The 25,723-nt window shown below is 48.3% G+C and overlaps 1 protein-coding gene across 2 annotated transcripts in view; it reads right to left on the bottom strand.

Annotated features, from left to right (window-relative positions):
* LOC311224316 (homocysteine S-methyltransferase) overlaps nt 1-25,723 on the bottom strand; it is a 44,922-nt gene that overhangs the window by 13,992 nt on the left and 5,207 nt on the right. For both annotated transcript variants that reach the window (XM_084309255.1, XM_084309254.1), the window contains exons 2-3: nt 20,485-20,552; nt 20,195-20,367 (exon numbers count right to left, since the gene is read on the bottom strand). In XM_084309255.1, the coding sequence (XP_084165381.1) occupies nt 20,195-20,367; nt 20,485-20,552 (241 nt within the window). The remainder of the gene's footprint in view (nt 1-20,194; nt 20,368-20,484; nt 20,553-25,723) is intronic.

The raw sequence follows: 25,723 nt of genomic DNA, 5'->3' as shown, positions 1-25,723 counted from the left end.
TGAGATACATCACTATCTCCAGCACCTAGTGTGCTCTGGGAAACAAAACAAATGCACCCACTTGCACGTGACCACGCCACTCCCATGCGTCGTCTATATTACGCCGGAAGTGGTCACGCCTCACCCTTCCCAGTTCGATTTCCATAAGCGGAAAACATCCAAGGGAACTCGGGGCGCTAAAGAGCGAGACGCTCAGCCAGTATTCATATAACTAGGGTTGTAGGATAACCTTACGTTATATATCATCTGGCTTTGCGTCTCGCTCTGCCTACTGAGATAAAGGGCAGAGCGGATGCATGGCCCCAACAAATGCACCCCCTGAGGGCCCGTAAGCCCCAGCCAGGGAGGAGGGGAGTCCCGTCCACCCGCCCGTCCTAACGAAGGGGGGGGAGGCAGTCAACTCCACCAAAGTGCGAAAAAAGGGGAACCATGGGCACCCCCGAACGCACAGCGCAAGCGGGACCACGTCTGACACAGCACCCCGCGGCCCACACCCACACACCCCTGCTAGCCCACCTGATGGCGGGATGCAGGAGAGGTCCCGGACCTCAGGACCGCCTGGGAGACAGAACCCCCAGTCATGTCCATGAGGTAAAACCTAACGAAAGGACTCGGAGTACCAGGAGGCCGCAGCAAAGATGTCCTCCACCGAGGCCCCCCCTAACAGGGCAGCAGAGGCCGCCACACCACGAGCAGAGTGCGCCCTGACACCCCCGGGGGGAACCTGTCCAGCCAACGTGTAGCAAAGGGCAATGCCCTCGCACAACCAATGTGACAGGCGCTGCTTGGACAGCGCCTCACCCGCGCGAGGGCCACCGTAACAAACAAACAGTTGATCGGAAGCCCTGAGACCCTGCGTGCGACTAAGGTAAACCCCCAGTGCACGGACAGGACACGACAGGTGAAGGCTTGACTCCAACCCACTAGCGTGAGGAGCAGGATGAAACACCTGAATCACAATATCCCTGGAGCGACAAGAGCTCCGGATATTCTTTGGCACAAAGGCCGGATCAGGCCAGAGTCGCCTGCTATCGGCCCGAATAGACAGGTACTCCGACCGCACCGAGAGAGCACATGGCTCACCCACGCATTTAGCGGAGGTGATGGCCCAAAAAAAGAACGCAGTCGTAAGACAGACGATCCAATGGCGCCTGCTCAAGAGGCTCAAACGGGGCCCCTAACAGCCTTTCCAGAACAGTTGGAGGTCCCGACTCGGAGACGGAACGTTCCACAGGCTTGAGACGCCATGCGCCAAGCAAGAACATCCCACGAGAGGGTGGCTGAACAATGTTCTGCCCCCCACTCTCGACCATACGCCACTTCCCTGCGTAAGCCGCGGTAGTGGACGGAGCGCGCACATTCCGGATGGCGCTAACCACAGAAGAGTTAAGACGCATCCCCACCAGATTCACCCTTTCAGCAGCCAAGCCTAGAGGCTGCCCCAGAACAGGAGGCAGAACAGAGTTCCGCGTGCCTGAGAGAGGGCCCGCGGTGACCACGGAACAGGCCACGGCGGGGCCACCAAGAGCTGAATCAGGGCCGGGAACCACACAGCCGAGCCCCGGCCCGGCGCAACCAAGATCAAAGTCCTGCGCTCCTGACGTACCCGCCCCAACAGTTGAGCTATCAGGTGTATGGGGGGGAACGCGTACAGAATCCCGGGCGGCCACGGATACATCGAGAAGGCATCCACCCCCAGAAAGGGGTTGTCCTTCCGACTGACTGAAAACCACAAGGGGCACTGGTCTGGTGGGACTGTCTGCTCGCAAACGGGTCCACCATGGCCTCCCCGAATCGGTCCCAGACCTGTCTGACTATGTCTGGACGTAGTCCCCACTCGTTGGGGTGAGGACCGCCCCACGACATCACATCCGCACCCACATTCTCCCTGCCGGGGATGTGGAGAGCCCTCAGGCTACGCAGATTGAGAGACGCCCATAGCCAGAGCTCGACCGCTGCCCGGTGCAGACGGGGGAGCGTACTCCTCCCTGTCTGTCGATATACGACGCTGACGTCGTGTTGTCCGTTCTCGGGCACCAGAGAATATCGGGAGGAAACGCAGCTCATTGCGTCCTCCCATGGGACCACGACGACTGCCTGCTTTGCCGCCAGAGAACGAATCTCCTCGGCCAGGGCTGTCACTGCCGCGGACTCTGATAATAGAGTCTGTACCAAACCCAAAAGCGGAGGGCGGGGGTGTGTAAACTGTAACAGCGTTCTCTCCATCCACACCGACATATGGCTATACTACTGCAGCCATACGTGGTAAAAATTCCAAAGCGCCCCCGCCGCCAACTGCCGCTGGCCCGCTAGGAATCGTAGATAGGTGGCCCGGCCCCTCCCGCTGTGCGTCGTCAACCCTGGTCTCGCCAACCGCGCGAGCAGGGTGTCCCACGGAGCCGGGATATCGCATCCTGACTCTACCAACGAGGCAATTGCACCCAAGGGGGGGACCCCGACAGAAGGGGCGGTCTGATACGGGGGGAGCGGCCATCACCCCTGGTGACATAGGCTCCCCCGCTGAGCATCTTCCCGGCTTAGCTTGCTGAGGACAGCCTGCTCTGCAGCTGGACATGCATGGTGTGTGTTTCCACACTGCCCGATAGTGATAGCCCTGTAGTGATATTACTACCACCCAAAATACGCATGCCTAACTGACCACCGCGGGATCGGAAGTCCAGACGGGGGAGGCACTAACGTAATACCCGGCCTGGCGAGGGCGGGCTGGGGGGAACCCACGCTGCAACCTCCTGGGCCTAGAGTTCCCCCTCTGACAAATTTATTTAGATACAGGGAACCCTGCTCCGTCGACAGATACAACACCAGGCTCACCAAACACAGACGCAGGACGTGTGGTGTGGGAGCCGCTTGACAGCACAGCATTCTCATAGACAGACCCAGGCCTAGCTAGCGACTGGGTGTCAGCCCCTGTCTCCATGAGAAGCGAAATGTGGGGCCACTTGCGCTTCACTGGAAGAACGCGGCCCGCAGCCAAAGAGGACAAATCAGAGCCCTGAGTCCTGTAGCGTAGCGGGGGGGAGTAACCGGAGAGCGTGCTAGACACAGCTAGATGGCAACGGTTTTTTAGGGCGTGCCCATTTAATATAGCCGATCCCTCGGGCTGCCGAGGCTGTCGGCCTTGTGATCACCCGTTTTCCTGTCTAGGGTATCTCATGCGGGGGAAACATGGCCGCTGGCCAGGGGCCTCGCCGCAGCCGCTGCGGAGGCCGTGCTCTCACCCCGAATCGGTCCCAGACCTGTCTGACTATGTCTGGACGTAGTCCCCACTCGTTGGGGTGAGGACCGCCCCACGACATCACATCCGCACCCACATTCTCCCTGCCGGGGATGTGGAGAGCCCTCAGGCTACGCAGATTGAGAGACGCCCATAGCCAGAGCTCGACCGCTGCCCGGTGCAGACGGGTGGAGCGTACTCCTCCCTGTCTGTCGATATACGACGCTGACGTCGTGTTGTCCATCCTGATCAAAACATGCTTGCCCACCACAAGGTGGCAGAGCCGTTTGAGGACCAGAAGGACTGCCTTCAATTTCAACACATTGAAATGTAGTGCAGACCGGGCAACATGGTCCTGCCAGCTGCCCCCTACTGCGTTGGCCCGACACGTCCCCCCCATCCTGTGAGGGAGGCGTCTGTGAAGACTGACGTGTGACAGCCTGCTGCCCATGGGGACCCAGAGGGCGAGGTCCCCCAGTACTGACATGGGAACCTTCAGCCACTTCCACTTGTCTCTCACCGGGTCTATTTTCATACTGGAAAACCACCTCTGTATCCTCATCATGAAGAGGAGGCCAAGAGGGACCACAGAGTGAGCAGATGCCATCATACCGAGCAGGCGCATCACGGACAGCGCCGTAACCGTCCTAGGACGGAACCTCCCGAGCACGCCGAGAACATCCACTCGCCGCCACTCTGAGAGGGATACCCATATAGACCTTGAGCTTAGAAATAAGCCCAAGTACTCCACCCGTTGACTGGGAAGAGGAGTACCCTTCTACCAACCTACAGCAAAACCCAGGCTGATGAGGAATTCCACCACCTGCCTGGTATGAGACCTGGCGATCTTCTCTGACCGGCCGAGGACCAGAACGTCGTCCAGGGTAGAATAAAATTCGTATCCCCTGACGACGCAGAGGCCCCAGCGCGGTCTCCACGCACTTGGTGAAGATGCGAGGAGCCAGAGAGTAGCCGAACGGCAGCCTCTGGTACTCGTACGCTAAGCCCTGAAAAAGGAAGTGTAGGTACGTCCTAGGAGGGAAGATCGGGATGTGAATACGCATCCTTCAGGTCTATGGAGGTGAACCAGTCCACCCCCTGACAGCGCTTAAAAGGTGAGTGGCGGTCAACATTCTGAACCTTCCATGGGACAGGTTCAGTATGGGTCTGACACCCCCCCCCCCCCCCGATTTCTCGGGCACCAGAGAATATCGGGAGGAAACGCCGCTCATTGCGTCCTCCCATGGGACCACGACGACTGCCTGCTTTGCCGCCAGAGAACGAATCTCCTCGGCCAGGGCTGTCACTGCCGCGGACTCTGATAATAGTCTGTACCAAACCCAAAAGCGGAGGGCGGGGGTGTGTAAACTGTAACAGCGTTCTCTCCATCCACACAGACATATGGCTATACTACTGCAGCCATACGTGGTAAAAATTCCAAAGCGCCCCCGCCGCCAACTGCCGCTGGCCCGCTAGGAATCGTAGATAGGTGGCCCGGCCCCTCCCGCTGTGCGTCGTCAACCCTGGTCTCGCCAACCGCGCGAGCAGGGTGTCCCACGGAGCCGGGATATCGCATCCTGACTCTACCAACGAGGCAATTGCACCCAAGGGGGGGACCCCGACAGAAGGGGCGGTCTGATACGAGGGGAGCGGCCATCACCCCTGGTGACATAGGCTCCCCCGCTGAGCATCTTCCCGGCTTAGCTTAGTGAGGACAGCCTGCTCTGCAGCTGGACATGCATGGTGTGTGTTTCCACACTGCCCGATAGTGATAGCACAGTAGTGATATTACTACCACCCAAAATACGCATGCCTAACTGACCACCGCGGGATCGGAAGTCCAGACGGGGGAGGCACTAACGTAATACCCGGCCTGGCGAGGGCGGGCTGGGGGGAACCCACGCTGCAACCTCCTGGGCCTAGAGTTCCCCCTCTGACAAATTTATTTAGATACAGGGAACCCTGCTCCGTCGACAGATACAACACCAGGCTCACCAAACACAGACCCAGGACGTGTGGTGTGGGAGCCGCTTGACAGCACAGCATTCTCATAGACAGACCCAGGCCTAGCTAGCGACTGGGTGTCAGCCCCTGTCTCCATGAGAAGCGAAATGTGGGGCCACTTGCGCTTCACTGGAAGAACGCGGCCCGCAGCCAAAGAGGACAAATCAGAGCCCTGAGTCCCGTAGCGTAGCGGGGGGGAGTAACCGGAGAGCGTGCTAGACACAGCTAGATGGCAACGGTTTTTTAGGGCGTGCCCATTTAATATAGCCGATCCCTCGGGCTGCCGAGGCTGTCGGCCTTGTGATCACCCGTTTTCCTGTCCAGGGTATCTCATGCGGGGGAAACATGGCCGCTGGCCGGGGGCCTCGCCGCAGCCGCTGCCGAGGCCGTGCTCTCACCTCTGGCTGTGCGGTGTGGGGCAGCGTGGAGCCCAGGTCAAATACCACGCGCACCTCCGTGGACAGACCAAGGTCCACCCGCGGAGAGGGGAGCCCTGAGGAGGAGACAGCATCCTAGCCCTCCCTGCAGTTATAGCTTGCGGCTGGGTCAAAAACTGAATAATCTCAAAACCTCGCGCAATGGTTGACATCGGCTAGCCCTAAGGCCCCACCACCCGACACCATTTTTGACAGAAAAGCAGCCAATTGAGCAATGTTGCTAGTTGCTGCTAAATTCTGTACTGCGGCGGTATAAGCTTCAACAGCCCACCAGCCACCTGCCGGGCCGACTCGCCTCTTGGCGTCGGCCGGGCGGGATACCGTTCCACCATGTCAGGGCAAAGGACCGATGCCACCTGCACCACTAAGCACAGAACACCAGTGGCGGCTGCTGACAAGTCTATTACTAGTGAAGCACTGCTCCACTAGTAGCCATGCAACAACCTCCCCTGCGGTGTGCACCCGTGACGGGATAAATGAATGAATGAACGAAAACTCTATTAACATATTGCAGAATGGGCTAGCCCAATACACACAATTGTTAAGGGGATGCAGACCAGAGAAAACGTTAGTCCTGTCTACATCAGGGTCCCCCATTTTCAATTCATAGATTCACAAAATGCACACCTGCCCTGAGCCCTGTCGTCAGCCCATCCACCCATGTAAAGGGTAAATAAGCCTCCGCTAAACCCCCAACATTAGACACCGATTGACCGTCAGCATGAATGGTTAAGAGGAGGGAAGAGTAAAGACAGCCCCGGCGGGGTACATGGGAACGGCGCCCCAACATTGTAGCATTAGCTGCGCGCTAGGATACTTGGAAAAACATCTCAAAAGTGAGTCATGATGACCACATTTATCCAAAATATCCTGCCCCCTGCGCCAATACATCACCCGGTCGTCTCACGAGACAACGAGCAGTATTACCCATGCCAGTACCAATGCCTGCTAGCGCAGGTCCTATCTGGGCGCGACGTGGCTCGACTGCCAACCGTCGCGTGACGTCCCTCGGTCCGCTGTCATGCGGCGCGGAAAAAACAGGACAGGACCGCCGCGCTGTTAGGACGTGCCGAGAAGGTTCCGGGGGCTGGCGAACTTCTGGCGAATTCCCAACATTGTGTAATTTCTCCTTACGCTTCATAACAATCTCCAGTTCAGAAGTGCATCTGAGCTGCTTCCGCGTTGGAAACGAATGAAGGGTGAGGCGTGACCACTTCCGGCGTAATATAGAGGACGCATGGGAGTGGCGTGGTCACGTGCAAGTGGGTGCATTTGTTTTGTTTCCCAGAACACACTAGGTGCTGGAGATAGTGATTTATCTCAGTAGGCAGAGCGAGACGCGAAGCCAGATGATATATAACTTCACTGTCCTTCTTAACACTTTGAGTGCCAGCGACGAGATATCTTGCTTTTTTTTTTCCATCAATCTAGCCTCACGTTAGTACTGCAAACTCTCTCTGAGCTCCATTGGGAAAATACAGCCCCCTATCGTCTCTCCCTGTGGTACTGCACCCCTTTGGAATGGATTGAATGAAACACATGGGGGGAAAAAAATCCAGCTTCCTCATTTTACTTCTCAGGCAAGTCACCCGAGAGGATCGGATTCATTCTGGAGCCCCAGAACAGCGTGGAATACATATTTCCAGTACCCAGTGTTGGATCAATAAACGTGATCGATATTTGGAATGGCGATCAGGAATTGGAATAATCTTTTTGGAGAACATCTGATCTGAGGTAAGGAATCTTAGGCCGGGAGCCAGGTCCACCCCTCAGGATGTTTTTTTGCTACCTTTTTTTCATTATTATTTCCAGTTATCCCATACCTTGGGCCATCACAAGTTGATAATGACCACCCCCAAATCAGCCCTGTTTGGCCTTAGGGGCCAAAAAACCCTGTTTTTGGGAAAAGCTTCTGGCGAAATTATGTAATTGCAAATATGAGGGTACTGCAACTGCATAAATGGTCAAATAAGTCTGAGACGTTGCATGGTGTATCCTGACACATAGGGGAAAAGTATCAGAATAATACTCTGGGGCTTACTACCTTTCTATTGTCAAATATCACCCTCAGAATACCCCAAAAGACAAAAAAAAACATCTGTCCGCCTGACAAATTGTCATCAAAAGTGATAATTTAAGTATTTTATTATACATGTTGCTGCTTCACATGGATATAAAAACTTCCCACATTTATAAGCTTCAATTTAAGTCCAAGATGACCTTTCTATCTAGAATATTACATCTGCTATGACCAAGGTTCTCCATTGTACCTCAAATCGAGAAAATAGAACATATTTTTTTTTTTTTCGCCCTTATTTTTTATATCTAAAAAATATATTAAACAAGAGTTGAGACTTAAGTAATGTAATGCTATACTATCTGGAGTTAATTACATGAAAAGTGAACAATGTTACGCCCCCTGGTGGACCGGGGTATCACAGTGCAACATAAAACAGATTGAGCAAAGGAGAGTTCAGTCACAGAAAACCTGTTAACCAAATATGAAATGTATTGAAGAACAAAGTCCAGGCAACACAATGAACAAAATGACTCTAGTGTGCAGTCTGTTATCAAGAAGTAAATAGAATCAACATGACTAAACTGTAGATAGATATTCTATACAGCCAAATGGAGAAAATAAAATACAGCTCAAACAAAAAATAGAATACATTTCTTTGGTTCTTAGACCCCTTTTGCTGCTTACTTAAATTTACTGTGATCCATTCACTGACTATAAAACTATGATGATAATTTTAATTATAATTTTAATCATCATTTTCCTCCTTCTTCCTCATCATCATCATCATCATCATCATCATCATCCATATTTGTATGGATTTCATCTGCTAAGTCATCTTCATCTGTTTCTTCTTCTGCCAAGACATCGACGAGGGCTTTGGGGATGATGTCACCCTCACACCACAGTGGTTCTAGCTTGCCAGTCTCTGTGTTAATGTGAAATCCATGGTCGAGAGGGGATGGGATCTCCGGGTAGTGCTCATGAGCTCTCTTCCAGACACATGCCTGGAAGTTGACTCTTCTCATGTGCTGTAAGAGGACCCTCTTGCAAGGTGGGAAGGTGGAGATGTCAACGGAGATACCCTGTCAAAGCTCAAGGCTTGAGCCAAAAAAAAAAGAAACATCACTGAGAATCCACTCATCAAGCTCCCAAGAGTTCCCCACTTCAGCAAAGATCTGGATACACTTTTCTGATTCAGAATCTTCATCTGTCGCACATTCCCTTTGCCTTTGAATGCTGATGTGCAGTCAGCACCAGTGAATGCATGCAAGGCCAGGAGAGCTGAAATGTGTTCCTCTGAGTAATCTTCAGCCAGCTGGTTGATGTTGATAAGTCTATCTCCCATGTCAAAGAGGATGTTGACAGTTGATGACTTGGCATAATACAGGAGGATGAAGAAAATGTCAGTATTTTGCTCTGACTCTGACTGTTGTGATGTGAGGCCTTTTGGTTTGGATATACTGCATGTAAATGATTACCCTCACATCCGTTTCTTCATGTTTTGAACAGATCTCAGGTAGAAGCTCTTTAGACATCACTCCAGCATTGCATGCTTGACCAGCCTCTACGAAAATAACAGGCCTTCAGAGGATGTCTTTCATCATATCTTCAGAGCTCCAGTGATCCAGAAGTAAATTAATGAGGGCCTTCTTGTTTATCATTTGTGAGAAAACCATTCCAATCAGTGGGCCGATGAACATTTAGCCCCTTCACCATAAAACATTCACCACAACCTCTGTGATCCCTCTCAGCTGATTTTGGTGAATGAAGATGGTCAAGGTAAGTGTCTGTACTGAATACTGTTTCAGCTGCAGCCGGTAGACTTTTGAAGGTGTGCTCTGATATATTCTTCATTGTTCGTGGCACATCACGCATGTAGAATGAGGAGTTTCCATCTTGAATGAGAGCACATTGGCTTGGGGAAGGAAGTTGGGCATTCTCAGCATCTTTGATCATGTAGTTCATTCCGTTTGCTTTGTTGGTTTTTGCGGAAAAAAACTATCGATTGGTGAGATGGAGTATGGCATCAGAGTCAAGGGATAGGTCATTAGGTCAGAGATGCTTATTTGTGACTTGAGTTGTTGTGATTTGACAAAGATCTGAAAGATGAACCCACTTGTGGCCTTGTACTGGATCACTTTCTGGTTTGATGCCACAAGCTTCCTTTTAGGTGTGGTAGATGACATTGTCTTGAATCTGTTCCTCTTGATAGGTTCAAAGAAAAGGACGTTTTTTTTGTCTGAAGTCGATCACAGATGAACTTCTCTTTTTGAGTTTTGCCATTTTTCAGGGCATTCAGCACATCATTGCGCACCTCTTCTGGCATAGCTGCTCCTGAAGTCAAACTTGTCAAGGGCTGAGAAGTATCAAGCTGAAATGGGTTGATAAAACTCTGAAATGCTTCAACTGTTTGCTGGACTTGCTTCTCAGAGTGATTTCACGTGGTTTTAGATCTCGTTGCTGCTTCTCTGTATGTTCACCTCGGTCGCTTGTCATTTTCCACATCTCTTCTACATACTCTCCTTTGGCATGGGCAGTCAGGATATGACGTTGGCTGGCTTCATAGTTACTGGTGATTCCACAGATCCCTGCAGAATATGTTCCAGACCCTGAGTTTGACTTGATCCATTTCATAGCATATTTCATATTGTTTTGTCAGTGTGGCAGCGGTTGGCTGGGATATGTGATCTGGATACAATGATTGCTCCAGCACGCAAACGTTGAATTGATTAATTGAAAATGGGGGACCCTGATGTAAACAAGACGAAAGTCTTTCTCTGGTCTGCATCCCCTGTACTGTATTGTACCCATTCTGAAATATGTTAATAAAGTTTTCAATCAATCAATTCTCAGATCCTGGATGCGTTTCCTCAATGTGTTCAAGATAGTATCCCAAGTATGTGAGGAATCTAGCATAGTTCTGCTGGTCTGAGCAGAAGAAAAGGTCTGGTATGTTGTTTAGGGTGGCTTTGTATCCTTCATAGTCATTCATTTTGATTGCCTTATTCATTGACATTCCTGTATTCCATCCAAAACTGTCCAGTTTCTCGCAGCTCCCCATTTCTCACGGCTTCTCTGAATGCATGATATTCTGCCATGTGGTGAGATACACCTTCTGAAGAGAGCACTTCAGCGAGAGTAGATTCATTCAGAGTGAGATTTTCCAAAAATGCAGTCCATTCTGCAGAGAGTGGTTCATGAGTTTCCAGTTCTGTTTCGTTATGGCTTCGCTCAGCACCAGTTGCACTGTACTTCACTTCGTGCACGAGCACTGAATAAAAAATTCCACCATGTACCTTTACATCCCAACATTCGTCTGGCCACACCCCCATCCGCTTACCTTCATAAGCAGGAGTGTGGTCACCTACTCGCCTCCTTCTTCACTTTCACCACAAGGAAGTGCCTTCGGTAGATCCCCACTTGACGAGGTTGTTAGTAGAAGAAAGTTGGAAAACAAAAGAAGATACGTTGACATCATATCTTTATTTTCTCTCACTATTTTCGAGAAAATACTGCGATATTGTCTTCATTACTGGAGTGTCTGGAAGATGATGGTCATTCCGACCTTCAACGGCTTTTTCGTATTAGGAGCTCACGCCGCTGACATGCTCCCCAGCTACAGTCCTCCTTGCTACGGCTGGATGGGGTTGCCCTCCGGCCACACAGCTGGACTGTGGGAAGCACCGACTGTTGTGAGAAGCGGTTGTTTCCAGGTTGGGTACGTACTGTTTTGCTTGCGAGCTCCGGTTGTTGTTGATGCTGTGGGGGTTAGCTGACAATTTACGAAACGCCGACTTCAGGCTGGGGTCCTCTGCTCGGCTTAAACGGTGGTCGGAGGATCTTGGTCTGACGCCCATGATGGTCAATCTAGTGGGCCCCGACCAGGACCTGGTGATCCCAGGATTCTCGAGCGGATGCTTCTCTGTCCCGTGCAGGCCCCATCTTTCATATACAAATGAAAGTATACCCTAACGAGGAAATGTGGGCATAGGATCTTCTTTATCGGGAGTTCCATGCTCAAAGTCGGCTGCAGCCCGAAATGGGAACTGTGCTGGCCCCGCTGCATGTCTGGATCACCGTTGAAAACTGTTCTGACATTCTTTTTCTTTTCCCTCTTAGGGGAGGGACTTGGACAGCGGCCGGTCTGAAGTGTGTATGTCGTTGTATGCAGTTCAGGTGATAGCTGCTTAGCTGGCGTGCTAGTTGTGGTCTACTGTGTTAGCCAGTCAGCTGTTAGCTGTGGCGCTAGCCCGCTGTGTTACCAGGATAGTAACGTTAGCTTGTTGCTATCAGTCGATCGGCTGTTAGCTTAATGCTACACTGTTGAACGTTTTCTATGACTATAACATGCCTTAAACACTCTGACTACGACGTCATCTTTGACAGAGGATGTTAGTCGAACCTACACCGGAGCCCTGCCAGCGAGGACTGCATCAAACATAGAGAAACGTAGCGGCTGGGTGGCGCAACAACGTTACCCTCGTCGTCAACACAGGTATGCTGTGTTCAACTTCGGTGCCCCGTTAGCCAGATTGCAGTTCTCTTGGCCGGCGCTCAGGGTAGGAAGGTCCCGACCGGACCTTAAACACTTCTTCTTTCCTTCCCTTCTAAATGTTTTGTAATAACGATGTTTTCCAAAACGTGTGTTGCTGCAATACATTGAGGATACGGCGCATGTTGTGTGTGAATTGTCTTGTCACTGGTATAGCTTCTCTCTCCATAGAAATCGGGTTGTTGTTACATGTGTAAAAATGATCTGGTTAGTTGTGATGAGAACATGTGTGTTCACGTAAACGTGAACTCACAACTAAGGGGGTTATTTAACCTATAAAGCTATGCTTAGTGACATGTGATTAAGGAATGAATTATTTTCTCAGCCTGTAATGACAATGAACAGTGTGTTCACATATTAACAGGGTTACCTGTTCAACTTGGTCGTATCAAGGGTAAGGAAGGAGGGGTGATCCCCCCGGTTCCCTGGGGCTTCCCCACCCTCCTCTCAGACATGTTGTTTACAATATATTGTGTCACTGTTTGTGGGGATACGATGTAACCCTCCGGTTAATTGCTGGGGTTGTGCTAACCGCTTGAGAAACTATATTTTCCTAAAGAAAAGATTGTTTGGTCACTTATCGTGTGTGCTTAGCAAGGCCTGTGGCCAATACATAATCGAGGATTCTGTATTCTCTCGTTATGAAAAACGGCGTTCCTCTGTAGAGAGTGTACTTTTGCCATTTTTTGTTGTGATGAAGGGTTGTGTGTGTCTTGTGATCTACAACTGGGTTAGGTTTGGCCACAGAAGCACATGTGTAAGTCTGGTACCGGGGCTCTTAAAGGGGGCCCTCTCTATTCTGTGTTTTTTCCTTAGTAAAAATCAGATAGCAGGTGAGCTATGTGAAGCTGTTAGACACTTCATGTAGCTGACTATGACTGTGTCATGCTCTTTTTTGTCATTACATCGTATCATGGGTGTGGGGTCGTAAAGAGGTGTACTGGTAATCCTTTCCTCCCCTTTTCTGATTGGTCAGGGGTTAAAACCTCCTGTCCTTCAAGGTTCCTGTCACATTGCTGTTCGGCACGTTACAGGGTAAGAGGGGGGGGGGGGGGGGGGAGTTTCCTGATCTCACGCCCTGGAAGATTGGGCGTGTGCACCGCAGAAATTCCCCCGCCATAGAGTACGTAACTTTGCGCGTCTCTGTTGGTAAGACTTCCGTGAGTTGTTCAGGTCCATGTTATGGATCTGTTTCAGGGAGTTGTCAGAGCTCCTCCTCACGAAGCTCCTCCTCGGGCCTTCTGTGAGTTCGGACTCTCCTTCCCTGTGAGGGAGCCTCCTCAGAGTTCAGAGCCTCCTCCTCAGATTGTCAAGGTGAGTAGAACTTCAAAAAGGAGTTCTGCTCTATTGTGTGTGTATTCAATTCGATTATTGAGTGTGTATTGGTTCAGTGCCTCCTCCTCGGAGAGCCCTAACCCAAATATTACATAGCTCAATGTTGCAATATATTCTTTTCAATCTATACAGCTCGCGTGGGAAGTCTTTCTGGGGATTTCCGTCTCCTCCCTATGGCGAGGGTGGTGGGATGTAAAAATGTAAACGATTTTTACCCTCAGCTGCGTCACGTGGGATTCATGTCAGTCTGTGTTTCTTTCTTTTTTGGATAAAAAGAGGAAGGTACATGAAGCACGACGGCTCCGTGTCGTTATCCCAGGCGACTTGGAGGAACAATGTTTGGTGTCTTGCTAGACTATCCATTGATGTGTTTGGGTCTCGACGCATACATAGTGCTGGCTGGGTGTGTTTCTGTTAAAGAATCACGCAGGGGCTAAGTGCGCCTTGGTTGCTTGTTAAAACAGCGTTTTTATAGGGCAACTGGGATGGAGTTTTGTCTCTTCCGAGCGCCAGTTTACTAGGTTGTCTCGATTAATTCTCGTTCATATCTGGGGGATGTTAACGGAATAGATCAGAACATAGGTAGAGGGGTCTCACGCCCTTGGGGTGGGCCACTGAGCACGGTCCAAATGGGGACCGTCTGGGTGGCGCCCTCTTTTCATGTTTTAGATCGACACGCATACCTACCCCCTCTTCTGGAGTGGGCATGTCGGCGTGGTTAGGACACGGGACTGGTCTGGTCGCGCTGGTCCAGGTCAGTTAACCCGTTGTCCGCCGGGGATGCAGATCTGCTGTTCTGGTACCCTGAGGGACTTGTGCTTTTTTCGGGGGGAAAAATGCCGGGTCGGTCCGGGTGTCACAGGGTTAGGCGTTATTGAGACCCTTTGTTGGGTACATGTTGTACTCTGCACTATCGTAATGGCTTACGGCCATACCAACCTGTACACGCCCGATCTCGTCCGATCTCGGTAGCTAAGCAGGTTCGGTCCTGGTTAGTACTTGGTTGGGAGACCGCCTGGGAATACCAAGTGCGGTGTGCTTAGGGCTGGTTCTCCATTATTTTCGCTCCTCTCTCACGTGTGGCGAAGAGGGGGCTGTTGGGGTGGTCTTGGACCTCCTCTGGTAACCCTGTGCTTCCCGTGCCGCCGGGCCCGGTCCGAAGTAATGTTTCGTTGATACCGTAGGCCTGGGATAACCCTTTTTTCTTGAGGGGTTATAGGAACAACCACCGTCTGTCCCACGAGGGTGGTTGATTCCCTGGTGTGTTGGAGCAGAGTCAACTCCCGGGTTACCCGGTTGAATGTGCCCCTGCACGTTCATGACGTCTGCCAATCATGTCAGCCTTCTCTGCCTCGACCCCTCTGGGTGGGTTTTTTTTTATGGAGGCTTTGTCATGGTGATCAACAACGCCAGCATACGCCCCTTCCGCCGGGGGGGCTGTTTTCAGCTGACTCCTTTGGCGCCTGTCTCGTCCGCAGTGCTCCAGGCTCAGGTTACAGCCTGCTGCCTGGTTTCCCCGGTGCGCTGCCTGCTTCCGTTGGTTAACCTTTTTGTGTGCTTACGGCCATGCTGACTGCCTGTTCTGCAGGGTCAGTGTGCCAGGCGGTGTGCTATTGGGGGGAAAGGGCCCGCTCTTGGAGGGGCCTTATCCGAATACGCTGGCGATGTGGGGGGCGGTGTCACTAAGTGACCGCCTGGTGGGGTCTTGATGCCTGGCGTCATTGACCTCTCCGGGCCCCCTTTTTCCAGGGGATCCAGTCCCTTCGGTGGGTCTGGGTCTTCCTTCGCGCTCCGCTGCTACAGCCTTGCCACGGGGTTGGGTTGCTCTTGACCCTGTGATTTTGGGGGCAGTAACGAGGTTGTTCCTTCCGTTCGTTCCCGGGTGGCATGCGGGTTGTGCGTGTGTGTAGTCGTGGGGTCAAGCCACGGTCTGCTCACCCTGTGCGTTGAGTTGCTTGAGTTCCTCTTCGCACGGTCGGATCAGTCTCCCTCCCGTAAACCTCCAATAGGGGGGGTATCCTCCATTAGGGAGGGTCGGGGGGGCTCGGTCCTCCCCGGTCTGATGGTTGTGGGGGGCCTCAGCGGGGTACATTTGTCGGGCTATGGCTCCCGCTCAGCTCCTGTTGTGCAACTGGTGCTGAGCGAAGCCATAACGAAACAGAACGTAAGGTTATGTATATAACCAAGTTCTGTGAGTTATGGTGCGCTCAGCACCAGGACGCCGCTGCGGCCCTTGATCTCGCCTTATTGGGGAAAGTTTGGGAAGGAGGCGAGTAGGTGACCACACTCCTGCTTATGAAGGTAAGCGGATGGGGGTGTGGCCAGACGAATGTTGGGATGTAAAGGTACATGGTGGAATTTTTTATTCAGTGCTCGTGCACGAAGTGAAGTACAGTGCAACTGGTGCTGAGCGCACCATAACTCACAGAACTTGGTTATATACATAACCTTACGATACTTGTCATAGAGGAGTCTCTCTAGAGCTTCCAGCATGGATCTGTGTGTGTTCATCGCTCTGTCCCAGTTATTGTGTGCTTGTGTGTGGAGAGATCAGTGTTCAGTGTTCTGATGGCCTGGGGGAAGAAGCTGACTCTAAGTCTCTCTGTTCTTGCTGTATGTATGCAGAGGCGCTTGCCTGACTGCAGCAGCTTGAACAGGCTTATGTGCCAATATACATTAATTTAGATCCAATGTTTCACATTTCATTGACATCTAACCTCAGACATGGACTAATATCCCAGACTGGGGGGGGTGGCTGATTCTTCTTTGAAGCACTCTGGCAAGGTATCCAGGCATCTTGTCGTCTCTTTGCACCTTGACTATACTGTAGCATTGCAACCATCAGAAAGTCAGTATATTCATTACAACAGCTAAATATTGTACACACACACACACACACACACACACACAATAATAATTTATATCCCACTCCCGCTCTCACTAGCTAGCTACATTGGGCTGGCAGCTAACAATCTACAAGCTAACTAGCTAATGTTATCACTCTAGAAGTAGAGTTGCTAATAATTATAATTTATTTTCTTAATAATTACAATTTCATAATTTCTCTCTCACTTCTACTCTCACTAGCTAGCTACATTGGGCTGGCTATATTAGCTAACAACCTAAAAGCTAACGTTAATGTTATCACAAGTAGAGTTGCCACCTTTCATGTAAAGAAATATTGGACAGTCAATCTCTTCCCACAGCCAGAATAATAGATCAACTTACCCAAAATTGTCTTTGCTGAATAACTGACATGTGACATGAAACAGGGTTAGGGTTTTGGTTGGTTGGTGTGTGTAACCCGGTCAGCACTGCTTTATGTTTCACTCTGATACCCCGGTCCAACAGGGGGCGTAACATTGTTCACTTTTCATGTAATTAACTTCAGATAGTATAGAATTACATTACTTAAGTCTCAAATCTTGTTTAATATATTTTTTAGATATAAAAAAATAAGGGAGAAAAAGAAAATATGTTCTATTCTCGATTTGAGGTACAATGGAGAACTTTGGTCATAGCAGGTGTACTATTCTAGATAGAAAGGTCATCTTGGACTTAAATTGAAGCTTATAAATGTGGGCAGTTTTTCTATCCATGTGAGGCAGCAACATGTATAAGAAAATACTTGAAAATGATCACTTTTGATGACAATTTGTCAGGCGGACAGAATGTTTTTTGTCTTTTGGGGTATTCTGAGGGTGATATTTGACAATAGAACGGTAGTAAGGCCCAGAGTATTATTCTGATACTTTTCCCCTATGTGTCAGGATACACCATGGAAGGTTTCAGACTTATTTGACCATTTATGCAGTTTCAGGACCCTCATATTTGCAATTACATAATTTCGCCAGAAGCTTTTCCCAAAAAAAGTTTTTTTTGGCCCCAGAGGCCAAACGGGGCTGATTTGGGGGTGGTCATTATAGAATAGAATAGAATAGAATAGATCTTTATTGTCATTGTTACAGTTGTTACAACAAAATTTAAAATGCAGCCCTAGGTGCTAGTAAAAATATTAAAACAGTCCTAAACACAGTTAATATAAAAACAGGAGTAAGGCATAAATAACATTAACATAAACAGGGGGGTGTAAAAGATAATAATTGCACTATCCCTTAATGTTGTGTGTGCGTGGGGGGGGGGGGGGGGGTGCAAGTGAGACTGTTGTTTAAAATTTTAGCTGAGTTTAGTGCACATATGGCCTAACCCTAGGATAAAAACTAAACTTCAGTCTGTTAGTCCGGGTGGGCATGACGCTGAAACGCCTGCCCGAGCGCAGCCGTACGAGGTGTTTGTTGCCCGGGTGGTGTGGGTCTTTCAGTATTTTTACTGCTTTTTTAAGGCAGCAGGAGTTGTATAGTCCTTCCAGTGAGGGGAGAGGGCAGCCGATTATCAACTCGTGAATTGATGGCCCAAGGTATGGGATAACTGGAAATAATAATGAAAAAAAGGTAGCAAAAAACATCCTGAGGGGTGGACCTGGCTCCCGGCCTATCTAGTTTACCAGTCTTAGGATAATCAGAGCTTTTTTCACAGAGATATCAACGTGTGCCCTGTGTGTGTGTGTGTGTGTGTGTGTGTGTGCTGATCAGGAAATGAGATAATCGATTTTCCAGCTCGCTTCTATAGCGTGCATAAGTACACATATACTATCGATAATCTAGCGTTTATTTGAAAACTAATTGTGCAGGAGCTTAGAGCACTGTATATACATTTCACCTTAGGGGGTTTGGTAGGATGCCTTAACTGCTAAACTAATTGTACCAATTACACAACTGAGTGAATAACTTAAAATGGAGTCACCTAAACTAGAAAGAGCGAGGAAACTGTTTGAATCATAATGCCATTTTTATATAAGCAAAAGGGGGAAAAAACATACATACAAATATTATTATCACCTTACACAATGCCTAATTAAATACTATAACTAAATTTAGATGGGCGCCCAAATGGTTCTATTAAAGTGTTCTGGCCAAACGTTGCCGCGGTTACCACTGCAGCAGAGAAACAATTCCCTCTGCAGTACGAGAGAGGTGGAGAGAGTTAGTAATCCTGGTGGTGAGAAAGAACCCGGATGGGTTCTGTAACGAGGAGTAGTCGACCGCTGCGTGGTGATGAGGGCGGGAAGACGCTGCCCGGTCCGATTGGCGCCACCAGTCTGCTCCTGCAGACCAGATGCTCCGCTGTGGTGGATCCGAGTGTCTCGCTCCACTCCGTAGTGCTGCACGCCGACAGCTACTGAAGACACGCTGGTCCCTCTGTACAACAGGCTACTGCTAGTGGCTACTACATAGGACTGGTTGTGTCCTTTTACAGAGTCCCTTCGACACAGACCCTATCTAAATGTCCTCTGGTCTGTGCTATATATCGTCTGATATGTCCAGTATAGAGCAGCTATCGACGCATGAGCTGGAGCTACGTTGGGTATTAGCTTCGAGCTAGCTAACTTCGGCTAACTGCTAACGATAAATGGGGAATACTATAGTCCGCTGTAATGTGCTAATCCCAGACGTTTACTAAACATCGAATTAGCTGGTTACTAAAAACTCACTCTCTCTTGGTGGTATAATGTCCGCTTGGTAAGCAACTTTACATCCTTGGTCACCGTCAAACTATAACGTTACGTGACCAACGCTGGATGCATTTCTCCCGTCCGGTTCTCTAACAAGTCTGGGCAAGTTCAACGTCAGTTCAACGTCTCCTACAGGAAGTGACGCACTTGCGCTAAACACTACCACCTCTGGCCCACTAGATGGCAGCACTGTCATATAACCTGAGATGCCAGCAGTAGGCAGACAGTAAACATTATGTGGTAAATAAATAACTTAGCTCCCACATATTAAACCGGTTGGTGAACTTAAAGGGGGATAATCTTAGGTCTAATTTTACCTAATTTCAGACCCTTCAGCACACTAATCATAAATAGGCAGAAAAATGACAACGTTTTTTGTGTATTCCAGAATATTCCAGTAAAGGGCGATTATCACAGAATCTTTATATTTTCCTGAAACTTTCAAAAGACGAGCGTTTTTCAAAATGGTATAAAACGGAAATGAACCGATTAAAACAATCCGTTTTGACAATGTTGACTGCAAACAAGTCATTGATAAGCGACGGCGAGATTAGACACATAGCCATAATTTAAGACATAGTTTATGCATTTGCAAATATGAGAGCTCCATCATTGAAGTGGGTGGTGGCATTCAAGGGGGGTAAGGCGCACCGCATGGCTGGCACTGAGTGTGTTAAACAAGATGTAGCAGTACTGTCTATTTGTATGTCATGTATGTCATATATCATGTTATGATGCATTGAAAATGGGGGACCCTGATGTAAACAAGACGAACGTCTTTTTCTGGTCTGCATCCCCTTAACAATTGTGTGTATTGAGCTGTACTGTATTGTACCCATTCTGCAATCTGTTAATACAATTTTCAATCAATCAATCAACCTGTACATTTTATATTACTATTGCACTTTACTGTTACATTTGCACTCTGGTTGGATTCGAATTTTTCAAATTCCATAGCTTTTCAAGGATTCTCATTAGGATGGGAACCCTGTGCAGGTATGGTATTGTATACTACATAGTGAGTACAGTGGACAGTTACCTGTTGAATGGTTGTCAGCGACAAACTGTTTTACTGTTTCTTTGGCCAGATGCACTGCAGACATCAGTAGTTCACTGGCCAACTCTGCGGTCATGTCCAGGTGCCTGATGAAGCCCTCAATGCTTGCCTGGTATGTAGCCGTGGTGATGACATCGGATCCACTTTGGAGAAACCTAGTTAAAAAGAAAAAAACATGGAACGCTGGTCAAACAATATTTTTTTAATTAAATGTACTCATTTGAAATGTCTTCATTCTGTGTTCAGGTTTAACTAACATTACGTAGGCTTACCTGTAATGAGCATCTCTTAAAGCCTGTGGATTGGTATGCAAGACCCTAGCGCTCCACAGAGGATCCCCCTGTACGCAGGACACAAACACAAGCGCACACGCACGCACACAAACAGGGGTGGTTGTTGGCATTTAAAAAAGGAAACTACACCTGGGCCCGTTTTTTTCGTACATCTCTTAACTAGTTCTGGATTATATGACATCTGTAGTATCGGATTATCTAGCTTGTTTGTATCTTTGTACCCAGGCCATCAGGATGCTCAACAACAATAACACTATGTAACAAACCATCAAATACACTCACACACTTTAGACACTTTAATAACACACTTTATATTTATTGGTAAAGAGATTTGCACTACAACTCAATCTCATACATCATTGCACCTTACCCTAAGTTGTACCTCATCCCATTTCTGCATTGTACTGTATATTGTATTGTAACTCAGTTACTTTTTTCTACTCTGCATTGTATATTGTATATACGGTATGTATATTGAAAACTTTTGTTTACACTTGTTTACGTACTTTACTTTCTATTTTATACTTATCTATTTTTATCTAGCACACTCTCAGGAGCAGAACAGAAAAAAGCATTTCATATAAAAGTATTCTGTATTTTTGTATGACAACTAATAAAGAAACTTGATCTGTCCTCGCCATTCCTTGAAAGCAGATACAGGAATGATTAGACTGAATTGTGGATTCAATCATCTAAATAACTGCGTTTGTGTGCACATGTTTTGGCATGAAGGGAACGTGAGTCGATAGTCAAAACCATGATGAACAATCATGCGATTGTCTGATAGAGGCATTATGACCTAGAAGAATATACTCTAGACTAGAGTACAGACCTCCGCAGAGGCCTACCAATCTCCACATTTTGCCATTACATTCACGTGTAATATTTCACCAGGTAGATGACAGAAACAAGAGTTGCTGATATTGCCAATCTCAACAGATCTAGGCTGCAACCTCAAATGGATCCGCCATCAGGTCTATTTTCAATCGTTCAAAATGTTCAGTTGCTATTGCATGCACTTATTTGTGTTTCATTACACATATATGTGCGTACTTACCAACTGTTTCACCTGTTTTATTGCAACACTACTATCACCGACATCTAAGAAGGGAGAACCCCCCTTGAACAGCCCTTCTAAGGTTTCTCTCCTCCACATTGCCTTTAGTGCATTTTTTCCTATTGCTAGGTTTTTTGGTGAGTTTGTCCTTACCTTCGCGTGGGGTATGTCTGGGAGTGTTGCATTAATTTGTTTTATTTATTCTAAAATTTTTGGACTTCATGGTGTTTTTGTTCTGTTCTTGATTCATTGTGATGTTTCTTCTTGACTTGTTTAAAGAAGACGTGTCCGGCCCATGGGGACATTAACGTGTGTTGTCGGGCCTTACAAATACATTTGATTTGATGATCTAGCCTAGAATCTAGGCTATAAATCTATATGTTGGTCGTAGAGGAGGTCATGGGGTCACCAAAATCAACAGGTTTCTTCCTCGAGGAGTCATTGATATTCACATCAAATTTTGTGACCGTACAACTAGCAGGACAAGAGGAGATACGCTAATGTGAAAATATAGGGTTTGACCTGGTGGCGACACTAGAGGAGATTTGTGCACAGCTATTTTTATGGCATTCGGCATTCCAGCCATTACTTTTCGAGATATCTTGTTCTCAGTTTGGCCTGATGGTGGCACTAGAGGAAAGGTTATGGGGTCACAACAATCAATAGGTATCTTCCTCTAAGGGTCCTAAATGTTCACTGCAGATTTTGTGACTGTATGACAAACGGGTCAGGAGATGCACTCATTTGAAGATATTGGCCTGGGCCCTGGGGGTCGTGCTAAAGGAAAGGTCATGGGGTCACCAACGTCAACTGGTTTCTTCTTCTTGGGAGTCATGAATGTGCACAGCGAATGTAATACAATTTCTATGCGCTAACATTTTGTACCAAACATTACTGTATGTTCCAATACAATGTGAAACAAATGTTTGAGGCGGCGCGAATACATGCAATGTAAAGTACTGTATTAACAGAGGCAAGACGCAGGTGGCTCAAACGTCAGGTGTGATGGAGCAAATGTGGGTATATTTTCACAATGAATATGAAATAGACTGCTAGGAATACTCTGTAGCAGATATTGAATAGGTTACATTTAGAAATGGTCTCGATTTGTGTAAATGTCAAGAATGCTACTGTTGAGACCAAACTTACTAACATGTCCTCACGCCAGTTTTGCTTGTGTCCAACTGTCATACTGACACGAGTGCAACGAGACAATTTATCCTTGTGTTGTACTTGTATCTGAACGTACAGTTAGAGCTGCTATGCGAGCCACCAAATGTTACAACTAATGCTAGTCAGTGTTAATTCAACACGGTCCGAATTTCCCCAAGGGGATCAATAAAGGTATATCATATCTTATCCACAGATAGTTAGCTGCCACATTTGGTAGGTGACATAAGCGGAAGACTGAGTGGGTCCACACAATCAAACAGCATCATTGGTAAGTAGGAAATAGACTAGGGTGGCACAAATCTGAATCATCACAACTGCCCACCAGATGGCGATGCAACCACTGTACCACTGTACAAGCAAAACTGTACATTGGAATATTGACAAGACCATACTTGGTAATTTACTGTACATTGGAGGGGGTTGTGTTAGGACATTTACAGGGGCCAGTTTCGAATTGCTGTCTCCCGTAGGTGTTTTTTGAGTGTTTTTGAAAGTGGGTAGTGATTCACATTCCTTTACAGCTTTGGGTAGGGCGTTCCACATTGATGTTGCATAATTGCTAAACGTGTTTAGTCCCTTGTTTGAGCCGAATCTGGGTTTAACATGATTTGTGGAGCTCCCTCTGGTGTTGTGATTGTGGTATTCACTGACCTTTGGGAAGTATTTTGACATGTACATGGGTACCTTGGTCGTGTAGTGTATCTTGTAGACCAGGCCCATTGCAAGTTGCTGTACTCTGTCGTCTACTCTAAGGTGGGTTCTAGGAGTAAGGTCAAGCAGTAGTCTGATCAGTTTGTTTTGAGATGTTTGTAATTTTGTTTTTAGCGCCTTTGAGGTGCTTTGGTACCATGAGGTGCAAGCATAGTCGTAGTACCCTTGAATGAGTGCTCCTGCCAGAGTCTTCAGGGTATTCTTGTTTACCAGTGAGGAGATCCGGTACAAGAATCGAGTTCGTTGGTTGACTTTTTTTATTACATTGGATGCCATTTTGTCACAGGAAAGATTTGCCTCTAGGATTGATTGATTGAAAAGTTTATTAACAGATTGCAAAATGGGTACAGTACAGTACAGCTCAATACATACAATTGTTAAGGGGATGCAGACTGTCGTATTCGATTAAATAGAATAATCTTCAGGACGAGGAGATAACATTTATATGTTTATTCAAAGGTAAGCATCGTTCAGTATGAGTGTAACTCCATTCACGGCTGGCAGCCAACTGCCTGTGAGGACCCCTGGTCAGGTATACATAAGCAAGGTGCGCCTGGCGCGCCTGTCGTAAATGATATATTCACAGCATGAATAATATAGTAAAGATATATTCAAAGCATGAATATTACATCCTCCTTCTTTTAGAGAAAGCTTAATAAGCTATGAACAAAATTGAAATTAGGAATGGTTGTGCAATACTCTGTAAGAGTTTCTTTGTAAACAATAACAAGTGCGTTACCTGTGTCAGGACCAGGCAATGTAAACAGGTAGGATTAATATGTTAAACCATTTTTTTTTTTTCTTCCATGGGGCAAATGGTGTTATAATAGGGCAGCGATCCGCCTGCACCCTGTACATTTATAGGTCTAAAATGTCCCGAGGCTTCACTGCTCGGCCGGATCTGGTGTAGTATGAAGCTGAGTCCTCTGGCAGTTCAGGGTCGTTGGTCTCCGGCGGTTGATCGACGCTCTCTGGACTCGGCATACCGTCGCTGTCCTGGAAGTGTTCCTCTTTCGTGTCCCTCAGGTGCCTGCGGTTGCGGCGGTATTCGCGTCCATCTTGGGTGCGAACGTGGTATGACCGCGCAGTGTCAGCTGGTTGTATGACTACTGCTGGCCTCCAGCGTCCAAGTTCTTGTAGCCTGACAGATTCACCACAATGTAGTGGGGGCAGCGGTCTAGCTGACCTGTCATAGTATTTCTTCTGGTGCTGTTGTCTTTGCACTCGTTTGTTATGTCCATCTTTTTGGCTTACTACCCCTGGCCGCAGCTGTTGGTTGGTGCTCGGGAGGGTTGAGCGTAGCCTGCGGCTCATCAACAGTTGTGCCGGCGATTTGAAGTTGTCGACTGGGGTATTACGATACTCCAGGAGGCTTAGGTACGGGTCTCTTCCGTCTGCCTTAGCTTTGTCCATGAGTGATTTTGCCGTCTTCACGGTTCTCTCCGCTAGTCCGTTGCTTTGCGGATAGTGTGGGCTTGACGTGACGTGTGTGAACTCCCACGACTTGGCGAATGCCTCGAACTCTTTAGACTTGTATTGTGGTCCGTTGTCCGAGACTATGGTCTCTGGGACGCCATGCCTGGCACAGGCTGCCTTTAGCTTGTGGATAACAGCTGCCGATGTGGTGCTGTGAAGTCTGTCTAGTTCGAAGAATCTGCTGTAGTAGTCGACGGTCACAACATAGTCCTGGTTGTTCCAGTTAAAGAGATCCGTCCCTACAACCTGCCAGGGGCGGTCTGGGATACGATGAGGCATCATGGGCTCCTTGGTGTTTGATGGGCGGCGCTCTTGGCATATTGAGCACTTCTCCACGACTTGCTCTATATGTCTACCCATTCCAGGCCAGAACATGATGTCGTGCTCTCAGTTTGCATTTTTCCATTCCCATGTGGCCTGCATGGATCTTGATCAGCATATCTCCTCTGAGGCTGGTAGGGATGACTATTTTCTCCCCCTTGAAAATTATTCCATTCGTCTTGGATAGTTCATCTCTGTGATTCCAGTATTCGGTAATGTTCTGGGGGCATTGTTTTCTTTCCTCAGGCCATCCCTCCAGGATAGCCTGGCTGAGCAGCTTTAGCTGTGTGTCATTGTCTGTCGTTTCTCTGATCTCCTGTAGCCTGTCGTCGTGTACAGGTAAGCTGTTGTACACCATGTGTACCTGAAGGTCCATCCCTTCACTGAGACCGTCGTCGTGAGAGGTGAGTGATTTCCTGGACAGCGTGTCGGCTACTGGGATGTCTTTCCCAGGGCGGTGCACGATCGTGAAGTTATACT

The sequence above is a fragment of the Notolepis coatsorum genome (assembly GCF_963971535.1).
Source record: "Notolepis coatsorum genome assembly, chromosome: 2".
In the NCBI taxonomy this organism is placed as follows: Eukaryota; Metazoa; Chordata; class Actinopteri; order Aulopiformes; family Paralepididae; genus Notolepis; species Notolepis coatsorum.
This window is presented reverse-complemented; position numbering and strand designations above follow the sequence as displayed.